Source organism: Lissotriton vulgaris, chromosome 1_1 (assembly GCF_964263255.1).
Source record: "Lissotriton vulgaris chromosome 1_1, aLisVul1.2, whole genome shotgun sequence".
Lineage (NCBI taxonomy): Eukaryota > Metazoa > Chordata > Amphibia > Caudata > Salamandridae > Lissotriton > Lissotriton vulgaris.
The window spans coordinates 8,454,362-8,479,587 of NC_141685.1; the positions used below are offsets into that span (position 1 = coordinate 8,454,362).

General features: G+C 45.3%; 1 protein-coding gene across 2 annotated transcripts in view; it reads left to right on the forward strand.

Moving 5' to 3' along the window:
• Nucleotides 1-25,226, forward strand: part of LOC147736947 (CD5 antigen-like) — a 343,294-nt gene that overhangs the window by 49,082 nt on the left and 268,986 nt on the right. For both annotated transcript variants that reach the window (XM_086953947.1, XM_086953957.1), the window contains exon 2: nt 16,433-16,506. In XM_086953947.1, the coding sequence (XP_086810073.1) occupies nt 16,443-16,506 (64 nt within the window). In that variant the 5' untranslated portion in view covers nt 16,433-16,442. The remainder of the gene's footprint in view (nt 1-16,432; nt 16,507-25,226) is intronic.

Sequence of the window (25,226 nt, forward strand, 5' to 3'; positions counted from 1 at the left end):
GTCCAAAAAACTGAATCCCGCAGAGGTGAATTATACAGTGGCCGAAAAAGAACTGTTGGCAGTCAAAAGAGCCTTTGAGGAGTGGAGACCTTACTTGTGGGGGGGTCAACATCCTGTTACGGTGTTTTCGGATCATCGAAACTTGCAATTTATGAAGACTGCTCGGCACCTTTCACAACGCCAAATGCGTTGGATGTTATTCTTCGCTGAATATGATTTTACCATTACCTTTCGCCCTGGGGCGGACAATCGTAAAGCTGACTCTTTGTCTCGCCAATTGGATCCCGGAGCCTCATCGAAGGGAGAACAGTTGTCGATTCTGCCTCCAGAGAGAGTGGTGTGTGCCACTACTGTTGAAATGTTCCTGGAAGCTGTTCGTAAACAACGTTCTTCCTCACTATGGCAAATTTGGGCGAGTAAAGAAAAACAACGTACCTTGAAACATGGACTGCCTATGCGGAATAATGCCCTGTTTCTTCCCACGCATGAATTGCGTCTGATGGCCTTTAATTGGTGCCATAACGCCATGGTGGCAGGTCACCCGGGACATACTAAAACCTTACAGGCACTACAAAGACAATTCTGGTGGGAAGGAATGATGACCGATGTAAAGTCTTGGATTGAGCAATGTGAGATCTGTGCAAGGGCCAAGAGTGAACAAACCCGGAGTAAGGGATTGTTGATGCCTCTTCCTACCCCCTCCAGACCTTGGCAAGTGATAAGCATGGACTTTGTGCTGGGACTACCACTGGATAAGGGTTGCGACGCCATTCTGGTAGTAGTGGATAGCCTGACCAAAATGGGTCATTTTATTCCTTGTCGTAATCTCCCTACTGCTGCTCAAACCGCGCAGTTGGTTTTGACGGAAGTGGTGCGGTTGCATGGAATCCCCAAGACCATCGTATCGGATCGTGGCCCGCAGTTTGTCGCTAGGTTCTGGCGTACTTGGTGTAAGGCTCTGCAAGTAAAGGATGCTTTGTCTACGAGCTTCCACCCACAGTCTGACGGTCAAACCGAGAGACTCAACCAGACCCTCAAGAAATATCTGAGATGTTACGCTGAAGAAGCCAATGATTCCTGGGTCTCCCTGCTGTGGTTAGCCGAATTATCCTACAACAACGCATGGCACAGTTCTACGGGAGAATCCCCTTTTAGGGCCAACACGGGTTATCATGCTGACGTCTTGCCTGTTACCATCCCTAGTGATGTGCACAACCATCCTACCGTGGCGGCTCGGATGAAGGCCTTGCTGAAGATACATCGGCGGATACAACAGCACTTGGAAAAGGCGAAAACATCATACAAAAAGTGGGAAGATCGACGACGTCAGAAGGGTCCAGTATATAAAGTGGGGGATAAGGTGTGGCTGTCAACCAGAAACATACGTTTCCGCTTCCGCAGTATCTTTCACCCTAGGTTCATAGGACCCTATGAAGTGCTGCGGGTAGTGAATCCGGTGGCATACAAACTGAAGTTACCCGCATCCTTACGGATCCATCCAGTGTTCCACTGTAGTCTTTTGAAACCTGCCAGAACTGGGAGACGTCAAGCGGTCCCTCCAGTGATGAGAGACGGTCAACTGGAGTATGAGGTGCGTCGTATCTTGGACTCCAAATACCAACGGGGTAAGCTGTGGTACTTGATATCTTGGAAAGGATACGACTCGGAAGATGACTCCTGGGAACCCAGTACTGAAGTGCATGCCCCTCTTGCGATTCGTAGATTCCATGCTCAGAATCCTGGGAAACCTGGTGCTAGAAGGCGCCGTTAAGGGGGGCATACTGTCAGGAATCACATATGGCGCCTACAGAACTACAACTCCCACAAGTGAGAGGTGACCAGAGGTTATATATTGGTGGTGGCCACTAGATGGCGTTGTATCTAATTATTCCTTTGAATCGGAGAAAGAAGTGTGGTCGAGTTCCCTGGAGAGGGAAGCCTTGTTCCTGGATTAGAGACATTGAAAATCGCCCGTTTATTGTGGACTTTGAAACGGAGTGATGAATCCCAAAGATTAGGAGTGGGGAAGGCTTTCCCTTTTCCGCCGTCCTGCGCGAGCGGCTGCCGCGAGGAAAAGCCGTGTTTGTTGTTAAACGGCTTCCCGAAGACATTTCCTGTTCAGAAGTGGAGTTTTTCCCTGTGCGCGAGCGGCTGCCGCGAGGGACGATTCCCAGCGCCTGAGCGCTAGAGTGGCGCTTAGTTTTGTGAACTTGGGAGCTAGATTTGAGCGGATGCAATACCAAAGCAAGTCCGCGTTTGGTGTTTCCTTGTATGCGGCTGCAGCAAGAAAGAAGAGGCGCTTATTTGTTACCGACAGAAAGTTGGTGCAGTTTTGATTGGGAACTAAAATAAACCGAAGAGAAAAGGAAGTCGGTAAGCCTCGGATGAGGACATTCGCTTTGAACTATTTTTTGTTAGTGTTCCACTATTAGTTGGGCCCAGCTAGGAATGCTAATGCGATTAAATCATTTTTGTTCTGGAATGATATGTAAAATACCCAACATATATCAAACTTTGATCTTCAGTGAAGTGAACTGAGGTTGCTGGTGACATTCCTGTTTATCCACTGGGTTACTGGAGAGAATTATTACGATTGCAAGGGAAGCATTAAAAGGGTAGGTGAGGTGTATGGTTGACTCGTGTGATGCTTGGCCAAAGGTGGTTGAACTGTTAGTAATTTATGGTTTTCTTCCAGGTGGCACTCAGAGATAGAGAAGTATATATCTTTTTAGAGGAAAGAGGTCCCCTCCTGATTTCAGTGGTATGTATCGTTCCTTTAGCGAGAATTGAATGAGAGTAGGGAGAACTAATGTGATAATCCTTTGTTGTTTTTGTCGTTACAGCTATCCCATCCGTTCCAGACCCCATCCCTACCTTCCCTGTGTTATCCCTCGCTTGATTACTCTTATGCTCTGTGGTATATGTACAGTCAGAGTGTGGGGAAATCAGGAGGTGGACCCCTTTCAGCATCACCCTGATCCTGAGGTTTTCCAGAATCCTGACAACCTCTGCATTACCAGCAAAGAAGAAGCCACGGAAAACAAAGAACTAATGACTACCTATGACAAACACACACACTGGCTGCAAACAATGGCCACCTCTGCATAACCAGCAAAGAATAAGCCACGGAAAACAAAGAACTAATGACTACCTATGACAAACACACACACTGGCTGCAAACAATTGCCACCTTTGCATGACCATCAAAGAAGAAGCCACGGAAAACAAAGAACTAATGACTACCTATGACAAACACACACACTGGCTGCAAACAATGGCCACCTCTGCATGACCAGCAGAGAAGAAGCCACGGAAAACAAAGAACTAATGACTACCTATGACAAACACACACACTGGCTGCAAACAATGGCCACCTCTGCATGACCAGCAAAGAAGAAGCCACAGAAAACAAAGACCTAATGACTACCTATGACAAACAAACACACTGGCTGCAAACAATGGCCACCTCTGCATAACCAGCAAAGAAGAAGCCACAGAAAACAAAGAACTAATGACTACCTATGACAAACACACACACTGGATGCAAACAATGGCCACCTCTACATGAGGATCAAAGAAGAAGCCACAGAAAACAAAGAACTAATGACTACCTATGACAAACACACACACTGGCTGCAAACAATGGCCACCTCTGCATGACAGGCAAAGAGGCCACGGAAAACAAAGAACTAATGACTACCTATGACAAACACACACACTGGCTGCAAACAATGGCCACCTCTGCATGACCAGCAAAGAAGCCACGGAAAACAAAGAACTAATGACTACCTATGACAAACACACACACTGGCTGCAAACAATGGCCACCGCTGCATGACCAGCAAAGAAGAAGCCACAGAAAACAAAGAACTAATGACTACCTATGACACACACACACACTGGCTGCAAACAATGGGCACCTTTGCATGACCATCAAAGAAGAAGCCACGGAAAACAAAGAACTAATGACTACCTATGACAAACACACACACTGGCTGCAAACAATGGCCACCTCTGCATGACCAGCAAAGAAGAAGCCACGGAAAACAAAGAACTAATGACTACCTATGACAAACACACACACTGGCTGCAAACAATGGCCACCTCTGCATGATGATCAAAGAAGAAGCCACGGAAAACAAAGAACTAATGACTACCTATGACAAACACACACACTGGCTGCAAACAATGGCCACCTCTGCATGACCAGCAAAGAGGCCACGGAAAACAAAGAACTAATGACTACCTATGACAAACAAACACACTGGCTGCAAACAATGGCCACCTCTGATTGACCAGCAAAGAGGCCACGGAAAACAAAGAACTAATGACTACCTATGACAAACACACACACTGGCTGCAAACAATGGCCACCTCTGCATGAACAGCAAAGAAGCCACCGAAAACAAAGAACTAATGACTACCTATGACAAACACACACACTGGCTGCAAACAATGGCCACCTCTGCTTGACCAGCAAAGAAGCCACGGAAAACAAAGAACTAATGACTACCTATGACAAACACACACACTGGCTGCAAACAATGGCCACCTCTGCATGACCAGCAAAGAAGAAGCCACAGAAAACAAAGAACTAATGACTACCTATAACAAACACACACACTGGCTGCAAACAATGGCCACCTCTGCATGACCCGCGAAGAAGCCACGGAAAACAAAGAACTAATGACTACCTATGACAAACACACACACTGGCTGCAAACAATGGCCAGCATGGCATGACCAGCAAAGAAGCTACGGAAAACAAAGAACTAATGACTACCTATGACAAACACACACACTGGCTGCAAACAATGGCCACCTCTGCATGACCAGCAAAGAAGCCACGGAAAACAAAGAACTAATGACTACCTATGACAAACACACACACTGGCTGCAAACAATGGCCACCGCTGCATGACCAGCAAAGAAGAAGCCACAGAAAACAAAGAACTAATGACTACCTATGACACACACTGGCTGCTAACAATGGGCACCTTTGCATGACCATCAAAGAAGAAGCCACGGAAAACAAAGAACTAATGACTACCTATGACAAACACACACACTGGCTGCAAACAATGGCCACCTCTGCATGACCAGCAAAGAAGAAGCCACGGAAAACAAAGAACTAATGACTACCTATGACAAACACACACACTGGCTGCAAACAATGGCCACCTCTGCATGATGATCAAAGAAGAAGCCACGGAAAACAAAGAACTAATGACTACCTATGACAAACACACACACTGGCTGCAAACAATGGCCACCTCTGCATGACCAGCAAAGAGGCCACGGAAAACAAAGAACTAATGACTACCTATGACAAACAAACACACTGGCTGCAAACAATGGCCACCTCTGATTGACCAGCAAAGAGGCCACGGAAAACAAAGAACTAATGACTACCTATGACAAACACACACACTGGCTGCAAACAATGGCCACCTCTGCATGAACAGCAAAGAAGCCACCGAAAACAAAGAACTAATGACTACCTATGACAAACACACACACTGGCTGCAAACAATGGCCACCTCTGCTTGACCAGCAAAGAAGCCACGGAAAACAAAGAACTAATGACTACCTATGACAAACACACACACTGGCTACAAACAATGGCCACCTCTGCATGACCAGCAAAGAAGAAGCCACAGAAAACAAAGAACTAATGACTACCTATAACAAACACACACACTGGCTGCAAACAATGGCCACCTCTGCATGACCCGCGAAGAAGCCACGGAAAACAAAGAACTAATGACTACCTATGACAAACACACACACTGGCTGCAAACAATGGCCACCTCTGCATGACCAGCAAAGAAACCACGGAAAACAAAGAACTAATGACTACCTATGACAAACACACACACTGGCTGCAAACAATGGCCGCCTCTGCATAACCAGCAAAGAAGAAGCCACAGAAAACAAAGAACTAATGACTACCTATGACAAACACACACACTGGATGCAAACAATGGCCACCTCTACATGAGGATCAAAGAAGAAGCCACAGAAAACAAAGAACTAATGACTACCTATGACAAACACACACACTGTCTGCAAACAATGGCCACCTCTGCATGACAGGCAAAGAGGCCACGGAAAACAAAGAACTAATGACTACCTATGACAAACACACACACTGGCTGCAAACAATGGCCACCTCTGCATGACCAGCAAAGAGGCCACGGAAAACAAAGAACTAATGACTACCTATGACAAACACACACACTGGCTGCAAACAATGGCCACCTCTGCATGACCAGCAAAGAAGAAGCCACTGAAAACAAAGAACTAATGACTACCTATGACAAACACACACACTGGCTGCAAACAATGGCCACCTCTGCATGACAGGCAAAGAGGCCACGGAAAACAAAGAACTAATGACTACCTATGACAAACACACACACTGGCTGCAAACAATGGCCACCTCTGCATGACCAGCAAAGAGGCCACGGAAAACAAAGAACTAATGACTACCTATGACAAACACACACACTGGCTGCAAACAATGGCCACCTCTGCACGACCAGCAAAGAAGAAGCCACTGAAAACAAAGAACTAATGACTACCTATGACAAACACACACACTGGCTGCAAACAATGGCCAGCATGGCATGACCAGCAAAGAAGCTACGGAAAACAAAGAACTAATGACTACCTATGACAAACACACACACTGGCTGCAAACAATGGCCACCTCTGCATGACCAGCAAAGAAGCCACGGAAAACAAAGAACTAATGACTACCTATGACAAACACACACACTGGCTGCAAACAATGGCCACCTCTGCATGACCAGCAAAGAAGAAGCCACAGAAAACAAAGAACTAATGACTACCTATGACACACACACACACTGGCTGCAAACAATGGGCACCTTTGCATGACCATCAAAGAAGAAGCCACGGAAAACAAAGAACTAATGACTACCAATGACAAACACACACACTGGCTGCAAACAATGGCCACCTCTGCATGACCAGCAAAGAAGAAGCCACGGAAAACAAAGAACTAATGACTGCCTATGACAAACACACACACTGGCTGCAAACAATGGCCACCTCTGCATGAACAGCAAAGAAGAAGCCACGGAAAACAAAGAACTAATGACTACCTATGACAAACACACACACTGGCTGCAAACAATGGCCACCACTGCATGACCATCAAAGAAGAAGCCACGGAAAACAAAGAACTAATGACTACCTATGACAAACACACACACTGGCTGCAAACAATGGCCACCTCTGCATGACCAGCAAAGAAGCCACGGAAAACAAAGAACTAATGACTACCTATGACAAACACACACACTGGCTGCAAACAATGGCCACCTCTGCATGACCAGCAAAGAAGCCACGGAAAACAAAGAACTAATGACTACCTATGACAAACACACACACGGGCTGCAAACAATGGCCACCTCTGCATGACCAGCAAAGAAGAAGCCACGGAAAACAAAGAACTAATGACTACCTATGACAAACACACACACTGGCTGCAAACAATGGCCACCTCTGCATGACCAGCAAAGAGGCCACGGAAAACAAAGAACTAATGACTACCTATGACAAACAAACACACTGGCTGCAAACAATGGCCACCTCTGATTGACCAGCAAAGAGGCCACGGAAAACAAAGAACTAATGACTACCTATGACAAACACACACACTGGCTGCAAACAATGGCCACCTCTGCATGACCAGCAAAGAAGCCACGGAAAACAAAGAACTAATGACTACCTATGACAAACACACACACTGGCTGCAAACAATGGCCACCTCTGCTTGACCAGCAAAGAAGCCACGGAAAACAAAGAACTAATGACTACCTATGACAAACACACACACTGGCTGCAAACAATGGCCACCTCTGATTGACCAGCAAAGAGGCCACGGAAAACAAAGAACTAATGACTACCTATGACAAACAAACACACTGGCTGCAAACAATGGCCACCTCTGCATGAGCAGCAAAGAAGAAGCCACGGAAAACAAAGAACTAATGACTACCTATGACAAACACACACACTGGCTGCAAACAATGGCCACCTCTGCATGACCAGCAAAGAAGCCACGGAAAACAAAGAACTAATGACTACCTATGACAAACACACACACTGGCTGCAAACAATGGCCACCTCTGCATAACCAGCAAAGAAGAAGCCACAGAAAACAAAGAACTAATGACTACCTATGACAAACACACACACTGGCTGCAAACAATGGCCACCTCTGCATGACCAGCAAAGAAGAAGCCACGAAAAACAAAGAGCTAATGACTACCTATGACAAAAACACACACTGGCTGCAAACAATGGCCACCTCTGCATGACCAGCAAAGAAGAAGCCACAGAAAACAAAGAACTAATGACTACCTATGACAAACACACACACTGGCTGCAAACAATGGCCACCTTTGCATGACCATCAAAGAAGAAGCCACGGAAAACAAATAACTAATGACTACCTATGACAAACACACACACTGGCTGCAAACAATGGCCACCTCTGCATGACGATCAAAGAAGAAGCCACAGAAAACAAAGAACTAATGACTACCTATGACAAACACACACACTGGCTGCAAACAATGGCCACCTCTGCATTACCAGCAAAGAAGAAGCCACGGAAAACAAAGAACTAATGACTACCTATGACAAACACACACACTGGCCACATGCATGGGCAGCAAAAAAAAGGAGGCATGGAGAAGAAAGAATACATGCAGCCTAAGGCAACAACATGCACTGACTACACAAAATGGCCACTGCCGCTGGTCCAGCATAGAGAGGGACATGGAGTATAAAGAAGAAGTTACACTGTTCTGCCAGACCACTTTCCTCGCCCTTGAAGAAACAAATTGCTACATTGCATGCAAAGGATTGCAAAGATACTATTACCCATTGAGAATGGGTCCAGACATGCAAATGCTCTTTACCCACTGCAAGCAATGGCAGAGCTGAAAATTCAATGAAGGTTAGAAATTCTCCAACCATAGTATATCAATCATGTCAGACATGCACTAACTCACAAAAATGGTAGTCAAGCTCATGGGTTAAAGTAAGGTAGATGAAAACAATGGAAGACATCTGGCTTCATGGGCCTGGACTCCAGGAGCCGCTCCACGCCAAGCCAGCAGCAGGCTCATGCAGACAAACAATAATCACTCACCTGAGGAGACAGTTTGAAGGAGAAAGGCTTCTACTTGCACAGCGCACTTTTGGCGGCATTCGAGGCTCCCAGCTGACGACTCGCCGCACCCGCTCCGCGGGTGCCGCTTCGCTGGGGAGCCCTACTTCCACCATCCTTGAGGGCGGATTCCAGAGGTTGTTAGCAGGAAGGCGGTAAGGGGCGCGAGGCACCAGCAGGGCTGCGAGCGTGCAGGGACTTCATTTCCCAGAAGTCCCTGCGAGACCAAGGAAGAGCTTCCGGTCCGCTCTCCCTGCTGGCCCGCCCCCCCGCCCATCTAATGACTTCTTAAGCGCACCGGCAACCCTCTACCGTGGGTCACTCACCTGAGGAGACAGTTTGAAGGAGAAAGGCTTCTACTTGCACAGCGCACTTTTGGCGGCATTCGAGGCTCCCAGCTGACGACTCGCCGCACCCGCTCCGCGGGTGCCGCTTCGCTGGGGAGCCCTACTTCCACCATCCTTGAGGGCGGATTCCAGAGGTTGTTAGCAGGAAGGCGGTAAGGGGCGCGAGGCACCAGCGGGGCTGCGAGCGTGCAGGGACTTCATTTCCCAGAAGTCCCTGCGAGACCAAGGAAGAGCTTCCGGTCCGCTCTCCCTGCTGGCCCGCCCCCCCGCCCAAACCACCACCTACAAAATTTCACCTCACTCCCGCAGCGCGGTACGCAGCCCGGGCAAAGACAGGGCCGTTTCAGGCCGTTACAGACCGATTAAGACCGGACCGGGCCATCCCCCTTGGTTGTGGATCATCCAAAACGTAGTAAAACTTGTCTATATTTAAATTTTTTAAGGGCTACACTACAATCCCTCAACATGTCTGTTCGAGCCACACGAAGCAAAACCACAAAAAACGGCAAAAAGGTTACTGGGACACTTGATGACTTTATCACACGGACCAGCTTGTCTATTGATAACGAGATTACTAAGCTCCAGCACAGAGTCTCTTTAGAGCTGGAGTCGGCTAGGAAGTTGTCAATAGAACTGGCACTGACAAAGAAATCATCCTTGGGTCATATTGCAACCTCCAAAACGCCAGAGCGCGCCACTGGTCCTGTCCCCATAATCGCCTTGGCTGAAATACACTCTATTAATGAGGGGGCAGCTTCCGCTGATATCATAGAAGTATGCAGCAAAGATGTATCTGATAGCATAGTTCCAGAAAACACCTTACCCCCTGAACCCTCTATTGAGTCCAACCAGGGGGTCAAAGTACTGGGGGGAACTGGCCCAAATGTTACTTGTGACAATGTTAAACCACCACCCAAACGCAAACGCAAAAACCTTTCAGTTTATGCTAGAAAGAAGGCCAAGGTAGCATCAAACCAAACTCTCTCGGGGGGTCTTGAACAGCCAACCATTAGCACAACTACAGGGACTGATCCTACTCCCCCTATTAACCAATGTAGCACGGACAATGCAGGGCTGACCAACCCGGTACAAAGCATGGATACACTAATAGAAGAGGGTGAGAATATCTCTACATCTAGGTATTTTACACAAGGGGACAGGGAAGAATTTTTGAAAATAGTGTGGGAAACGCTTAAAGTATTGCTGAGGCCATTAGAGGTCAGGTTAGCTGGTATTGAAAATCAATTACTTGAAGTAGAGAAGAGGGTTATTACATTAGCAAGCATAAGCCTTAATGGCAATGATGGGCCCATACATGCTCAAACTTTACCAGTGGATGTTACCCCAAATACTAACCCATTTAGCGTCCTCAAACAAAAAGAAGGAGTAGCCAAAAATAAAAATTCTAACTTGAAAGCTACCACCCAAACAGCACCTACTTCCACAGTCTTGAATGGGCCACCGGCAAACACAACTGCATCTCAGCCTTCTGGGACTGCTCAAAGTAAAAAACCACAGCCAGCAAATGCCTCCACAACTAATCCTCTGGCCACTAAATCTTCTGTCCCCCAGAAGCCAGTGGAGACAACCAGACCCCACCAGGGCTCTAACAAACCCACGCACGATAGGTCCCAAGCGCATAGAACTGACTCATATAACCACCAGACAGCTTATCCCAAAAATAACTTCAGGGAGGATATATCGACTTGCCACCAGATGCTAGCCCATTTGTTATAGTCCTCACTGGTGTCCCCGAACTACAAAATCACAATGAAGAGAACTTTGCTTCTTTAAAAAACAAGGTGATTTATTGGTTAAATTCAAACAAACCGATTCCAAATCACATGAGAAGCAAAATTCTGATGGTACGCAGGGTGCCATGGGTTGGGCAAATGACTAAGTCAGTTCCGGGCGACTGTATAGTTGTCTCATTTGAGGAACCGCATAGTGCGGAACAAATCTGTGCATGGAAATCGTATGGAGACATATTCCCTATTACAGCTAGACCCCTCTCTTTTTTTTACCCTCCTCCTAGATTTCCAAAGCATGGCCCTGGTTGGAACACTCCTAATCTGTTTCATGGTTACGCACCAAATACAGCCAGACAAGCTGAGCTTAATGCGTGGTCTGGGGCCCCAACATTCAATAGGTTTAGCTGTTTGGACGCAGTGGACTGACTGAAAACTATGCCTAACTGTATTCCTATGCTCTATGATCTGTACTGTGCATTGGGAGTGGGGCAGGATCTCCATAGATCAGGAATAACTATTCCACATAACCAAATTAGTTCTGAAGGCAATTCAGTATGTGCTAGCATGCCGACAGAACGTCATGGTGAAATTCCTATTTGTACAATAGGGGCAGTGGCATCCAATATTGAGAACAAAATAAATAATACACACTTAATTACTACTGCTCCCACACCATCCCTAGTAGTGCCTACAATTAACTGTGACCCTTCTGATAAACTATTAATTCCTGAACTGAAATTTTTATCTTGGAATATTGCTGGAGTTGGAAAAAATTTGAAGGACCCGGACTGGGCGGATTATATTGACTCTGGTGAAATCTGCCTCTTGCAGGAAACATGTGCCATGGAAACCCCACATAGGATGGGTTTTAAAACTTTTGATAAAGTGGCAACTCAATCAGAGAGGGGAAGACCAGCGGGGGGTCTAATTATTTGGATTAAAATTACACTAACTATAAAGGCTGAAAGCATAGATACAGGAACTCCTGATATCCTAGCCTTAAAGATCACTACTGCAATGGGGCATCAATATTATATTATTAATATTTACAATAGACCTATAGGTCACTTTAGAGTTTCACCCACGCTGGAAATTTTGGATTCTTTCCTTAAAACAGTAGTCGGTGATGTCCCAGTAATTTTGGGGGGTGACTTGAATTGTAATTTTGAACCGATCCTTGGCATTACTGAGGCCCTCGAGGATGAAGACCATGCCTATAACATCCCCCAGCTCGAGACTGCCATACACGTCAAGTGCACTACGTTAGCAGTCCAACTTCTAAGGCTAACAGTTGAACACGGTTTACGAGCTTGCAATGGCCGCCTTCCTTCTGACCTATCCAAACAACCAACCTTTGTAAAGTCTGAAAGTAGGCTTGATTTTATTCTTGTATCATTAAGCATTTGGCACTTTATGATGGACTTTAGAGTATCGAACAGGGTTGAGAGTGATCATTTTCCCCTGGAACTCCATATTGAAGCACATATGTTTAGTGACTCAATGCCCACTGAAGTTGCAGATGCACCATGCGAATCTGTTCACATTAATAATAATAGACGTGCTCTAAAATGGCCGCATCTACTATCAGATGGCACAACCCTTGCAGCTGTTTATTCTCTCTTTGATTCAACCTTTGGCCCCATAGCTGGCTTTCCTCTCCTATCTGAGAACTATGCACATTTTGTTGAATTGCACAAATCCTTCTTTGACAAGCTCAAGATTCACATGTCTAAAATGCCAAAGAAGAATCAGCAAAATATAAGGATGGGTTGTCATGGGAAGCTTTGGTTTAATCGCTTGTGTAAGATGGCCAAAAGGAGTCTTCTAACTGCAATCAAAGAGGGCTCTAAATTGGATGTCAAACTCGCAAGGGAAGAATACAAGCACGTCCTAAAGGATTCCAAAAAAGCCTGGGAAGAGCTTCTCTGGGCAGATATGCTGGCTGCTGCCAAAACAAACGACAATGTAGGCTTTTGGAGGTTGGTTGCTAATGGGGGGCATGCAGGAAGAGCAGTTAAGGACACTTTTTTGGATGAACTAACATGGGTAAACCACTTCACATCCCTGTACAAACAATATGACAGTGCTGCTGTTGGGGACACTTGGTTACCCCCCCCTCCTGAATGCCTTGATTTTACCTTGGAAGAAACAACGAAGGCAATTAACGATCTAAAAAGCAGTAAAGCCCCCGGTCCGGATAAAATACCTGGCGACCTTTACAAACATGCAATCGAAGTTTGGGCTCCTTATATCAATTGTTTATTTAATGTTTTGTCTACTGATTGTTCGTTTCCTGAAAGCTGGCGTGCAGCAGAAGTTGTACTAATTTTTAAAAAGTGTAGTAAATCTGATCCCTCTAATTATAGACCCATTAGCTTAATGGACACCCTGCAGAAACTCTATGCCAAGCATTTATTATTTAGAATGAACGACTGGCTGGAGGAGTCAAAAATATTTACTAAATTTCAGGCAGGCTTTAGGTCTAAGACCAGTACACTAGACCAGGTCTTCAGATTCTGTTGTATTTACTGGAAGTACGTACATATTAGGAAGGGTCATTTGTATGTAGCCTTTGTTGACCTTAGAGCTGCATTTGATCTTGTTCCTAGAAAACTGCTCTGGAGTTCCTTAAACAAAGCCGGGATGCCAGGGTGCCTGTTAAGCCAGATAATTGAGTTACATGCTAGAAACCACGCCAACATTAGATGGGGACCAAATGGCGAACTGTCTCGCGATATTCCAATCGAGCGCGGCGTTCGTCAGGGATGTGTCCTGGCCCCCACTCTATTTTCTATATTTGTTAATGATGTTCCTGAACATTTAAATGCCTGTAACAACGATTCACCTCAGCTGAATGGAGAGAGAGTACCTGCGTTGCTCTTCGCGGATGATACCATCCTTATATCTCAGACCAAGAGGGGCCTCCAGATACTCTTAAACTCATTTAGTGGTTACTGTGAAAAAAAGGCCTGGAAATAAACACTAACAAAACTAAATGTATGGCATTAAACCCTAGCAGACCAGATAGAGGGATTTTGACTCTAAATGGACAAACTCTTGGGGTCGTTGATAACTTTTCTTACTTGGGGGTGGTAATTGACTCAAAGTTAACATGGAAGGCCCAACTTGAGAAGAGTAGGGTGGTATATGCTCAAAATGTCAAACCCATAATGAGTAAATTGAATGCTAGCATAAGTAAGAGTGTAAGACCTGCTCTTGAACTCTTCAAATTTAAAATCCAATCTGCCACTCTATACGGGGCTGAAATATGGGGTCCCTGGGCCAGAGAGTGTTTCCAAGGATTGGATAATAAATTTATGAGATCTATTGTAAGGGTTCCTACTAGCACCCCCCTAACCACCCTCCAATTTGACCTAAATTTTAAACGAACTGATCATTTTACAATTCTAAGACCCTTGATGTTCTGGATTAGAGTTTGGTCCACCCCAGAATTGTTGGACTATAGGAACTGTCTTCAAGAGGTACTAAACCTCGACACTTTTAATTCCATCCCATGGTATGGGCACATACAAAAATGGTTTAGATTGCTGGGGTTGCATTCTTTATGGGAACACCCTGAGAACCTGCCACCATCTGCAAAAACCATGGTGAAGAGAGCCTTTTGGTCCTATATGTATAACAAGGTTGTACACGAGAGTAGAACTGGCACTTTAACTAAAGAATTCCTATTGTTTAAAGTTGAACCTTGTTTTGAAACATTTCTGGACGAAATTGAGCCTTCTGTGGCCAAGACCCTTTACCTGAAATTCAGATACGGGACTCTTATGTTAACTTCTAACCTTGAACGATGGTCAAAGAAAAATGCTGAATGTACAACTGATAATAACAGAATATGTCCTATGTGCTCTGCCTCCTGTTTGGAGAATGAAATTCACATGCTCTTTGTATGCAATGCTTATACAAAAGCACGGAAAAAATGGTTAAAACCTATGTGTGCTCTCCTAGGAACTAGAAGTTGTCATATTGCATATAGGATTGTTAAAACGAATACTGACCAGTTCATTGTGTTCAGTATTAGCAGATTTTTAACTTCAGTTTTCTTTATTCAAAAAAAATTGGGTCAAATGCTTTGAGAAATTGTGCCAGATTCTCCAAAGAGGTATACCCTGTAGTGCATTTCTGTTGCTAAACTGAATCGTGTTAAATGAACTATTTTTGATTGGTGACCCTTTTTAAGGAAAATGCTTATGCATGTTCTTTATGAATTGTTAATTGGAATTCAAATTCTTTTGTTTTGTGTATGTATATTCATGTGTCTTTTATGGCTATTTTGCCGAAATAAAGATTTTTTTTAAATAAAAATATATTTAGCATTTCATACAAGGCCATCCATCACAACCTGCAGTGAGAACAAGTTTTATTGACATTTGTTGTATTGACACTGCAATGGTTACCTTTATAATGAAGCCATTTGAATATGGTCGCTGTCCATATTGATTTTATTGGTGGTGAGATTTCAAAACATGTCGTGTCTAGTTTTACTAATATGGTGACACCCTGTTAAAGGCAGTAGGCCTGCCCCATTTAAACATTCTTCATGTTGTGATATTGCATGAGGTAAATATGGGAGTATTGTTATTGTAGGTTCAGCGTCCAATGAAATCTCGATCCACAGTATCAGTGGCATGTTTGTGATATTGTTGGCTGCCAGCGAATTGAGATTATGAGCCCACACCTCCCCCTTGAGCAGTCCTTGCACTGCTCTGATTGGCTGCCCTGAGAGTCAAGTGCTGCTGTGAGTTACTTGGTTCCCAGTAAAGAAACACATGTGGACTTATTACCAGTCAAGGCCTCATGTCCTTCCCAACTAATAACCAATTTTCTGTAATAAGCGCTTGGGATTGGAGGACTGACGCTTCCCATCTCCTTTTAATGCTTCTCGTTTCTGAGTTTTGCCGCTTTACCTTCAATGCTGCTCCACAGAAGATCATCCAGATCTAAAGTCAGAAGAGTGAGATGTATATTTTTGTTCCTCAATGTCCAGCCCATTCTTCATTTTTAATTTACTCTGGTGTTTGTTGTCGTTAAAATGTCCTGGGTGACTGAGAGATGGAGAATGAACCCGGTCAGTCCAGAGTAAACTCGTCTCTTCCTTCTTCTTCCAGAGCCGCCAGGATGCGGGTGAAGAGTGTTCGCCTTCTTCTGGTCCTGAGTGTCGTTGCCCTTCTTCCTGGCTTCGGTGAGTGCGGACTCAGACTGAGGAAGGGTAGGAATGTCACCGGTCAATCAATCAAACCACTTTATTTGGTTAATAAAAACCATAAAAGTACCACACTTAAATCACAAAACGATACTTAAACCACATGCGACACTCAGTAAAATGTCATAACCGAATCATCAAAAATAAGGGCGACATAAGACAATATTGAAGGCTATAAATCAGAGTACATGAGGTTACATAAACATCTTGGCTGTAGATAAAACAATTAAAACAGTGCATCGTTGCGATAAAATAATTTACGGCAAGTATTAAAAGATTAATAATATAAGCTTTGTGAATGATAACATAGGGTGCCGTATTTTCCTAAGTCTCACAGCAGCGAGAAAAAAGCTTGCAGTGCTCAAAAATCTCCATTTGGGTCATTAAGCAGCTGTAAGTGCAGCAAAGCGGGTTTGATCCGTATGATTCCTGAACATGTTGTGGGAGATGAAAAAATCTTGTTTGAGAAGGAACAGCGATGGATCCATCTTCTGTCAAGTCATCGCATAGGATTGAACGATGAAATCCCATGGGGCTCTGTATTGAGACGTTAACACTTCCGATCCATCATTCGGCTAGAAACAGACATACACTGCCATAGACCATTTACAAGACTTCTTTTCTGCATAATGGCAGTATCTGTGCCCATTGCTTTTTGTCTGCCAATATGTTCCCATCCGACAAGAGGGCTTATATCAACTCATACCCTCCTGTCAGTTTTCATACTGACACTAGTTCTGCGAACCCCATTTGACATTGGTTCTGTGAAACCCTTCTGTCCACGACACCAGTTTACTCTGACCATTGGTCTAATCAAACAGCCAAGTCTACTAGCTAGACAATTGACTAAAGTACAAAGCCATGGTATTCCATTTTAGCCAATAAAGTCCCCCCTTTTTGGTCATACTAAACTATTATACTGCCCTTTGCGAACAGATCTGGGCTTACTAATCCTGATGTGATAAGGAAATTCCATACCCCTCTTTTCAATTAGTATTGGTATAATACAACCAATTCTTATGGATGGTACTGACTTCACCGTACTCTATGGCACTCGTTTCCATTTAACATCAGAATAAGAACAACCTTCAAACATTCTGTTAGACTGATTTAGGTGATTGAATTAACATCGTACAAAAAACATTGTTTGCTTTGTATATTTTGTCAATAAAGTTAAACGCACCGTTTTTGGCAATATCACATGGCTCCTTTAAAGTTTGGAGGTAGACACTACGACCCCATCGTCACGTGCTATGGTCACGTGACGCGGAAACGGTGCTATCTCTTCACCGTATATCTTGGCACTTGTTTCCATCTAAAATCAGAACAAAAACAACCTTCAAACATTCTGGTAGACTAATTTTGGGTGTTTGAATCAACATCGTATACATAACATTGACTGCCTTGCACATTTTGTCAAGTGTCGTGATTGTGACGAGCTGGAAAGCTCGAGTAAGGAAATATCGCGGCAGCACTACATCTCCCAGAAAGCTCCGGGGCGAGACGAAACAGTCTCCGCCCCCTGAGAGAGTATAAAAACATTTCCGTCACAATTCCAAGTTGCTTGTCAATCCTTCCGGTTACCTGATCGTGTATGGACCTAGCCTTCTGAGAACTGTGAATGCGCGGACGCTTGCCTTCCCGCTTTGGACGCCGAGAGCAAAGGGTGCGCGGACGCTTGCCTTCCCGCTTTGGACGCCGAGAGCAACGGGTGCGCGGACGCTTTCTTTCCCGCTTTGGACGCCGATATACTTTGGATATTCTAGTAAGTAGAGATCTGGTCTCCTTATTATTTAGCACGGCCGTGCTTTCTGAGAGTAGGTATTTGATGCCAACGAGTATTGTCTGGTATATCTCTCATCATCTCTCTCTTCCGAACGATATCCTTTTCGATAGTGACTATAACTACTCGAAAGGGAAATCACCTTTCTACACCATTTGTGTAGCTAACTGTGACTTAAACAGAACCCGTTTACAGCTTGAATCCGAGTCCTCGTCATTTCCCGACTTTGGGGACAAATCAAGCGGTTATCAACCGTAAGTGAATCCCTTGTTTATATCTTGTATATGTTTGCTTGTATCCCTTATCCTCAGAGCACTACTAACCCGTGTTCTTGCATTTACAGACGTTGTTGTGCCTTGAAGTCCTCCGTTGCCATAGACCAGATCTTGAGGGGTGTCTTCACAACAACCTTCCCGGCGCAACTACCCTTCCCTTTACCTGGAGGACTACCTGTCTCCGGTGCGTACCTCCACCGGAGAGGGTCAGTGTTATCGGGTATAGGGAAGACTATCTTCTCTCCGTGGTCCCTGCTGGCTAGACCCCTAAAGGTTAGTGGCTTGTGTTTTCTTCTCTTGTGTTGTTTATCTGCCACTAACCTTGACTGATTGACAAGCCCAAGGAAAGAGACCAGCCTGGGCCATGGATACTAATGCTGCCTTGACCTCGTTGCTTGAGGGATTTAGTGTACTCCAACAAGAAGTACATGCTTCCCGACTGGAAAATCAAGAGCTCAGAAAAGACATGAATACCAAGCGTAGAGAAGTCGCTGGTATGTCCCGCAGAAATCCGGGGGTGGGTCCTATATTAGAGAAGCTACGCTTCCTCCTCCTGGACAAACCCTATCCCAGCCATCGACCCCAATAGCTTCAGGGGGGGGTTCTTTAATCCCAATGCCGTACCTTCATCCTCCACAGACCACACTCCTACAGTGCACGTCATCCAGAATACAGGAATACCTTTGGCTGCCCCAGAGAGGTTTTACGGAGATCCTAAGAAGTTTGAGACCTTTTTAAACCAGTGTCGTCTCCACTTCTTATGCAAACCTGCCGTGTTTCAAGATGATGCCGCAAAGACCGCATTTATGATGTCTTATATGGGAGGGAATGCGACGAGCTGGACTATTCCGTTGATGGAAAAGAACGATCCCGTTCTACATCGATTCCCAGACTTTTGTACAGCCTTAAGGAAACTCTTCGATCGCAAGACGCATATGTTGTCGCTAGACAAGGAACTCCTGACGTTGCGACAAGGGTCACAAGATTTACTGGCGTACATCACCTCATTTAATCGACTCTTAGCCGAAACTGACTGGCCACAAGAAAAAAGGACCTCGTTGTTCTACCAGGGCCTTCGGAGCGAACTGAAAGATGTCCTGTCACAGGTAGTCCAATTACCCGCTACATGCGAGGAACTCATCGACCTCACTGTACAATTGGACCATCGGCTCCTGGAGAGGAAAGGAGATCGAAACAGAGGTGATGGACGCGGATGGTATCCGAGATTCAAGCTCCCCTCCGAAGATCACCCCAAAAGCTCCGATAACGTGGAACCCATGCAGATTGGGGGTATTCGAGGTCCTCTGACGTCTGAGGAAAGAGAGCGACGGAGAAAGATGAAACTATGTATGTATTGTGGGAAAGGGGGCCATTTTGTACGAGAATGTCGAGCCCGGACCCCACTTACGGACAAAACCCCGGGACCAAAGACTACTGCAGCCCTTGGATCCCGTGAGACGGCGGAAAACTAGAACGTCCAACCCCGACTGAGATCTCTGGGATGGACCAACAACCAACAAGGATCTCCAACTTACTCGCCAATACGATGATGCCTGCTGTGGCACACATGAATTTGCCTATCTCTCTGTGGACTACCCGAGATAACTACACTCGGATGGATGCATTGTTGGATTCGGGGGCCACAGGAAACTACATGGATATTGAGTACGCCGATTCCTTGGGGATACCATGGGAAGAGAAGACAGAACCTGAACAAGTAAAGGCCGTGGATGGATCCATTTTGTCTTCCGGGCCGGTGGTTAAACATACGCGCCCTTTGAGAATGCAGCACGGAGAACATATGGAGTTTATACAATTCGATTTGATAGCCGCTCCTCAGTTTCGTATGATCCTAGGCATGCCCTGGCTTACGTTACATGATCCAGTAGTGTGTTGGTCAGCTCGTACCGTCACCTTAAACTCCCCCTATTGCTTGGAAAATTGCTATAACCCTGTCGAAGAAGAAGACCATGAAGAACGACCCAGTCTTCGACACTTGGCTGTGGCTTGCTCAGAAACACCTCTCTGCAGTACGACAAAACTACCAGAAATATATAACGAATATCGTTCTCTGTTCGACAAACACAAGGCCACCGGGTTGCCCCCGCATAGGGTATATGATTGTTGCATCGAACTCCTCCCCGGTGCCTCTATTCCTTGTAGCAGGGTGTATGCCCTGACGGAACATGAGAACCTCTTTTTACAGAACTACATTGAGGAGAATCTTGCTACGGGATTTATCAGTCATTCCACTTCCCCTGCTTCGTCTCCCCTCTTCTTCATCCCGAAGAAAGACTGCGCAGAATTACGTCCCTGCATCGACTACCGAGCACTGAACAACATCACAGTGAAAAATAGATATCCCCTTCCTCTGATTCCTGTTATGATGGACCAAATCAAGGGAGCTCGTTACTTCACCAAATTAGATCTGAGAGGGGCCTACCATCTGGTGAGAGTGAAAAAGGGGGATGAATGGAAGACCGCGTTCCGTACGAAGTTCGGCCTATTTGAGTACAATGTAATGCCCTTCGGGTTATGCAACGCTCCTGCGGCCTTCCAATTCTTTATGGACGAGGTGCTCAGGGGCCTACTGGATACCATATGCATGGTATACATAGACGATATCCTGGTATATTCCAGTACTCTCCAGGAACACGAACACCATGTTAAAGAAGTGTTGAGTCGTCTACACCAACACCAGTTGTTTGCAAAACTAGAAAAATGCCTCTTCCATGCCACAGAGGTCTCATTTTTGGGGTATGTGATAAACGCCAATGGGTTTCAGATGGAGAGTGGAAAGGTGGAAGCCATCACAAGTTGGAAAACTCCTCAAGACGTGAAGTCGGTGCAAAGCTTCCTTGGTTTTGCAAATTATTACCGGCGTTTTATCAAAGACTTTTCTAAAATCATCCACCCCATTTCCCATCTGTTAAAGAAAAACGTTCCCTTCAAGTGGGGAGAGGAGGCAGAACACTCCTTCTGCAGTCTAAAAGATAGCTTTACCAAGGCCCCTATCTTGAGACATCCAGATGCACAACTTCCTTTCATCTTGGAAACAGATGCTTCGCAGTACGCATTGGGAGGGGTACTTTCGCAACGCCACCCGGAAACGGGACAAATCCATCCAGTGGCATTCTACTCCAAAAAACTCAGTCCAAGCGAAATCAACTATTCGATCACTGACAAAGAGTTGCTGGCAATTAAGAGAGGGTGTGAGGAATGGAGACATTACCTACTGGGGGCACGACATACCATCGAGATCTACACGGACCATCGGAACTTACTGTTCTTAAAGACTGCAAAAGCGCTGACCCCCAGGCAGTTGAGATGGACTCTATTCTTCTCAGATTATGATTTCGTCATTAAATATCGGCCAGGCCCACAAAACGGAAAAGCCGATGCCCTCTCAAGGAATCAAGACACGCAAGAACCCCTTTCAGACATTCCTGTGGAACCAACAACCATCCTTCCTGAGAAATTCTTCCCTGAAAACACCATCGCCTTGCTCACATCCAGTGATTTCCTCGAGGATACCAGAGTAGCAGTAACAGAGATCGATGTCCAGGCTTGGTTAACGGAAGATCCTCAAATGAGAACACAAAAAGACGACCTCCTGTACTACCGACATGCCTTATATGTGCCGGACCCTGGGTTGCAAATGCAGGTACTCAATTGGGCACATGACTCTGTGTTGGGGGGACATTGGGGAGTGTATAAAACTATAGCTACCATAGAACGTTCATTTTGGTGGCCGACCTTACGAAACGATGTTAAGAAATACATACGGAACTGTTCAGTATGCACTCAAGGAAAAGCAAAACACAACAAACCTTCGGGGATGTTACGCTCCATTCCCATTCCTCCTGCACCCTGGCATACGGTCTCAATGGATTTTATAGTCGAGATGCCTTTATGTCAGGGAAAAACTATGGTACTGGTGATAGTCGATCACTTGACTAAAATGGGACACTTTGTACCGCTAGAGGGTCTGCCTACTTCAGCCGAACTAGCCATGATTATATTGCAGCACCTCATCAGAGCCCATGGCATCCCCAGAGTATTCATCACCGACAGAGGGTCTCAGTTTACTTCACGTTTTTGGAAGGCCCTTTGCGATTCCTTGGCCATAGATGCAAGGCTCTCCACGAGTTACCACCCTCAGACAGATGGCAAAACAGAGAGGCTCAACCACACCCTCGAACAATATCTACGTTGCTTTACATTGCAGAACTCAACGGATTGGGTCACCCTCTTGTGGTTAGCAGAATTCACCTACAATAACTCTGACCACACTACACTAGGATGTTCTCCCTTCTTTTGTCTGCTTGGGTACCATCCTAACATTCTCCCCTTCGAATGGCCTGTTACGACCAATCTACCCAGTATCCAGGAACATCATGCTCATCTCCAGGCCATTCAAATAGACGCAAAACATCACTTGGCTGAAGCTCAAGCGACACAGAAGCGTTATGCCGACAAGAAACGCACTCCAGAACCGGTCTACCAGGTGGGGGATAAGGTATGGCTTTCCACAAAAAACATTCATCTCCGGGGAATTAACAAACTCAAACCTAGATATATAGGTCCCTATAGTGTTGAGGAGGTCATCAACCCTGTGGCCTTAAAGCTATCCATTCCCCAGAACTGGAGAATTCATCCGGTATTTCACGTCTCTCTACTCCTACCCTGTCATCTGGACACTAGATTGCCCGTCCATCCTGCACCAGTATTGGTAGAAGGACTGGAGGAGTATGAGGTGGAAGAGTTGTTGGATTCCCGGATCCATAGGGGTAGGGTACAGTATCTGGTGGGCTGGAAGGGATTTGGGGTAGAGGAGAGGACATGGGAACCCGAGCAGAATTTGCACTGCCCCGACTTAGTCTCTCAATTTCATCAGCTGTATCCAGGGAAGCCGGGTCGACCGCCGGGGCGGCGATCCTCGAGAGGGGGTTCTGTCGTGATTGTGACGAGCTGGAAAGCTCGAGTAAGGAAATATCGCGGCAGCACTACATCTCCCAGAAAGCTCCGGGGCGAGACGAAACAGTCTCCGCCCCCTGAGAGAGTATAAAAACATTTCCGTCACAATTCCAAGTTGCTTGTCAATCCTTCCGGTTACCTGATCGTGTATGGACCTAGCCTTCTGAGAACTGTGAATGCGCGGACGCTTGCCTTCCCGCTTTGGACGCCGAGAGCAAAGGGTGCGCGGACGCTTGCCTTCCCGGTTTGGACGCCGAGAGCAACGGGTGCGCGGACGCTTTCTTTCCCGCTTTGGACGCCGATATACTTTGGATATTCTAGTAAGTAGAGATCTGGTCTCCTTATTATTTAGCACGGCCGTGCTTTCTGAGAGTAGGTATTTGATGCCAACGAGTATTGTCTGGTATATCTCTCATCACCTCTCTCTTCCGAACGATATCCTTTTCGATAGTGACTATAACTACTCGAAAGGGAAATCACCTTTCTACACCGTTTGTGTAGCTAACTGTGACTTAAACAGAACCCGTTTACAGCTTGAATCCGAGTCCTCGTCATTTCCCGACTTTGGGGACAAATCAAGCGGTTATCAACCGTAAGTGAATCCCTTGTTTATATCTTGTATATGTTTGCTTGTATCCCTTATCCTCAGAGCACTACTAACCCGTGTTCTTGCATTTACAGACGTTGTTGTGCCTTGAAGTCCTCCGTTGCCATAGACCAGATCTTGAGGGGTTCAGTTTAGTGGGGGATACCAACCTATTATGGGCGCACTACCTTAACTTCAGGGTACTAAATTATAATTATTGGCACTAATCAAAAGGTGCTTCAAGAGGAATGATGCGTATCCAACATCAACTTGGCTTCGTGTGAAGCAACACTGAGAACAATATCCTCTGAGCACACCCACAGTTCAATAGTTCCAACGTATATATGGCAAGCAACTCCAATCCTCAGGAGTCGGATCAAATAAATATAGTCTCCAAGGTCAATGCAAAGAAGAGTCCACTTTCTGTATATGAAGTCCTTGTAATTTATTTCAAAGTTGATTACACCTGCCAACACGTGTTTCGTCGTGCATACATTATACCTCGACTTCTTCAGGGCTGTAATCAAACAAAACATTTCCTATAGTCAGTGTAAATATTTTTCCTGTAACTAAAGTTAGATGTGGGATAGTACCAACCACCATCTAGTAAGATAAAGGCCTGCAGAGTGAAGAGTTTGAAGTGAGAAAATGAATTATCAGGAAACCATTCCAGTTCTAATAACCACCCTGTGTAAGATAAAAAGAAAAAGAACCCTGCCACCAAGATATATAAGCAAGGTAGGGGTAACTTATCACCTCTGTATCTTTCCGTAATCTCTCTTTCTTATATGGTCCTCATAACGTAAATCAAATCAATCAATCTGAAAAAACAGAGGCGTATCAAATAATATATATCTTAGGTGTTATCACTCATATCAAAAAGCAACTGTATATCCCACTAATGAATCCAAACAGAAATGATATGCCAACTAAAATTAAACGTTCACCCCCTATGTTATTAATAAATTGGGTTTACCTTCAAAATTCTCCTCACAATTCATCCAGCAATATGCCAACAGTGTCTATCTCTCCATTCACCTATAATTTCCACCGAAGTCAAAAGTAATCGTATTACAAT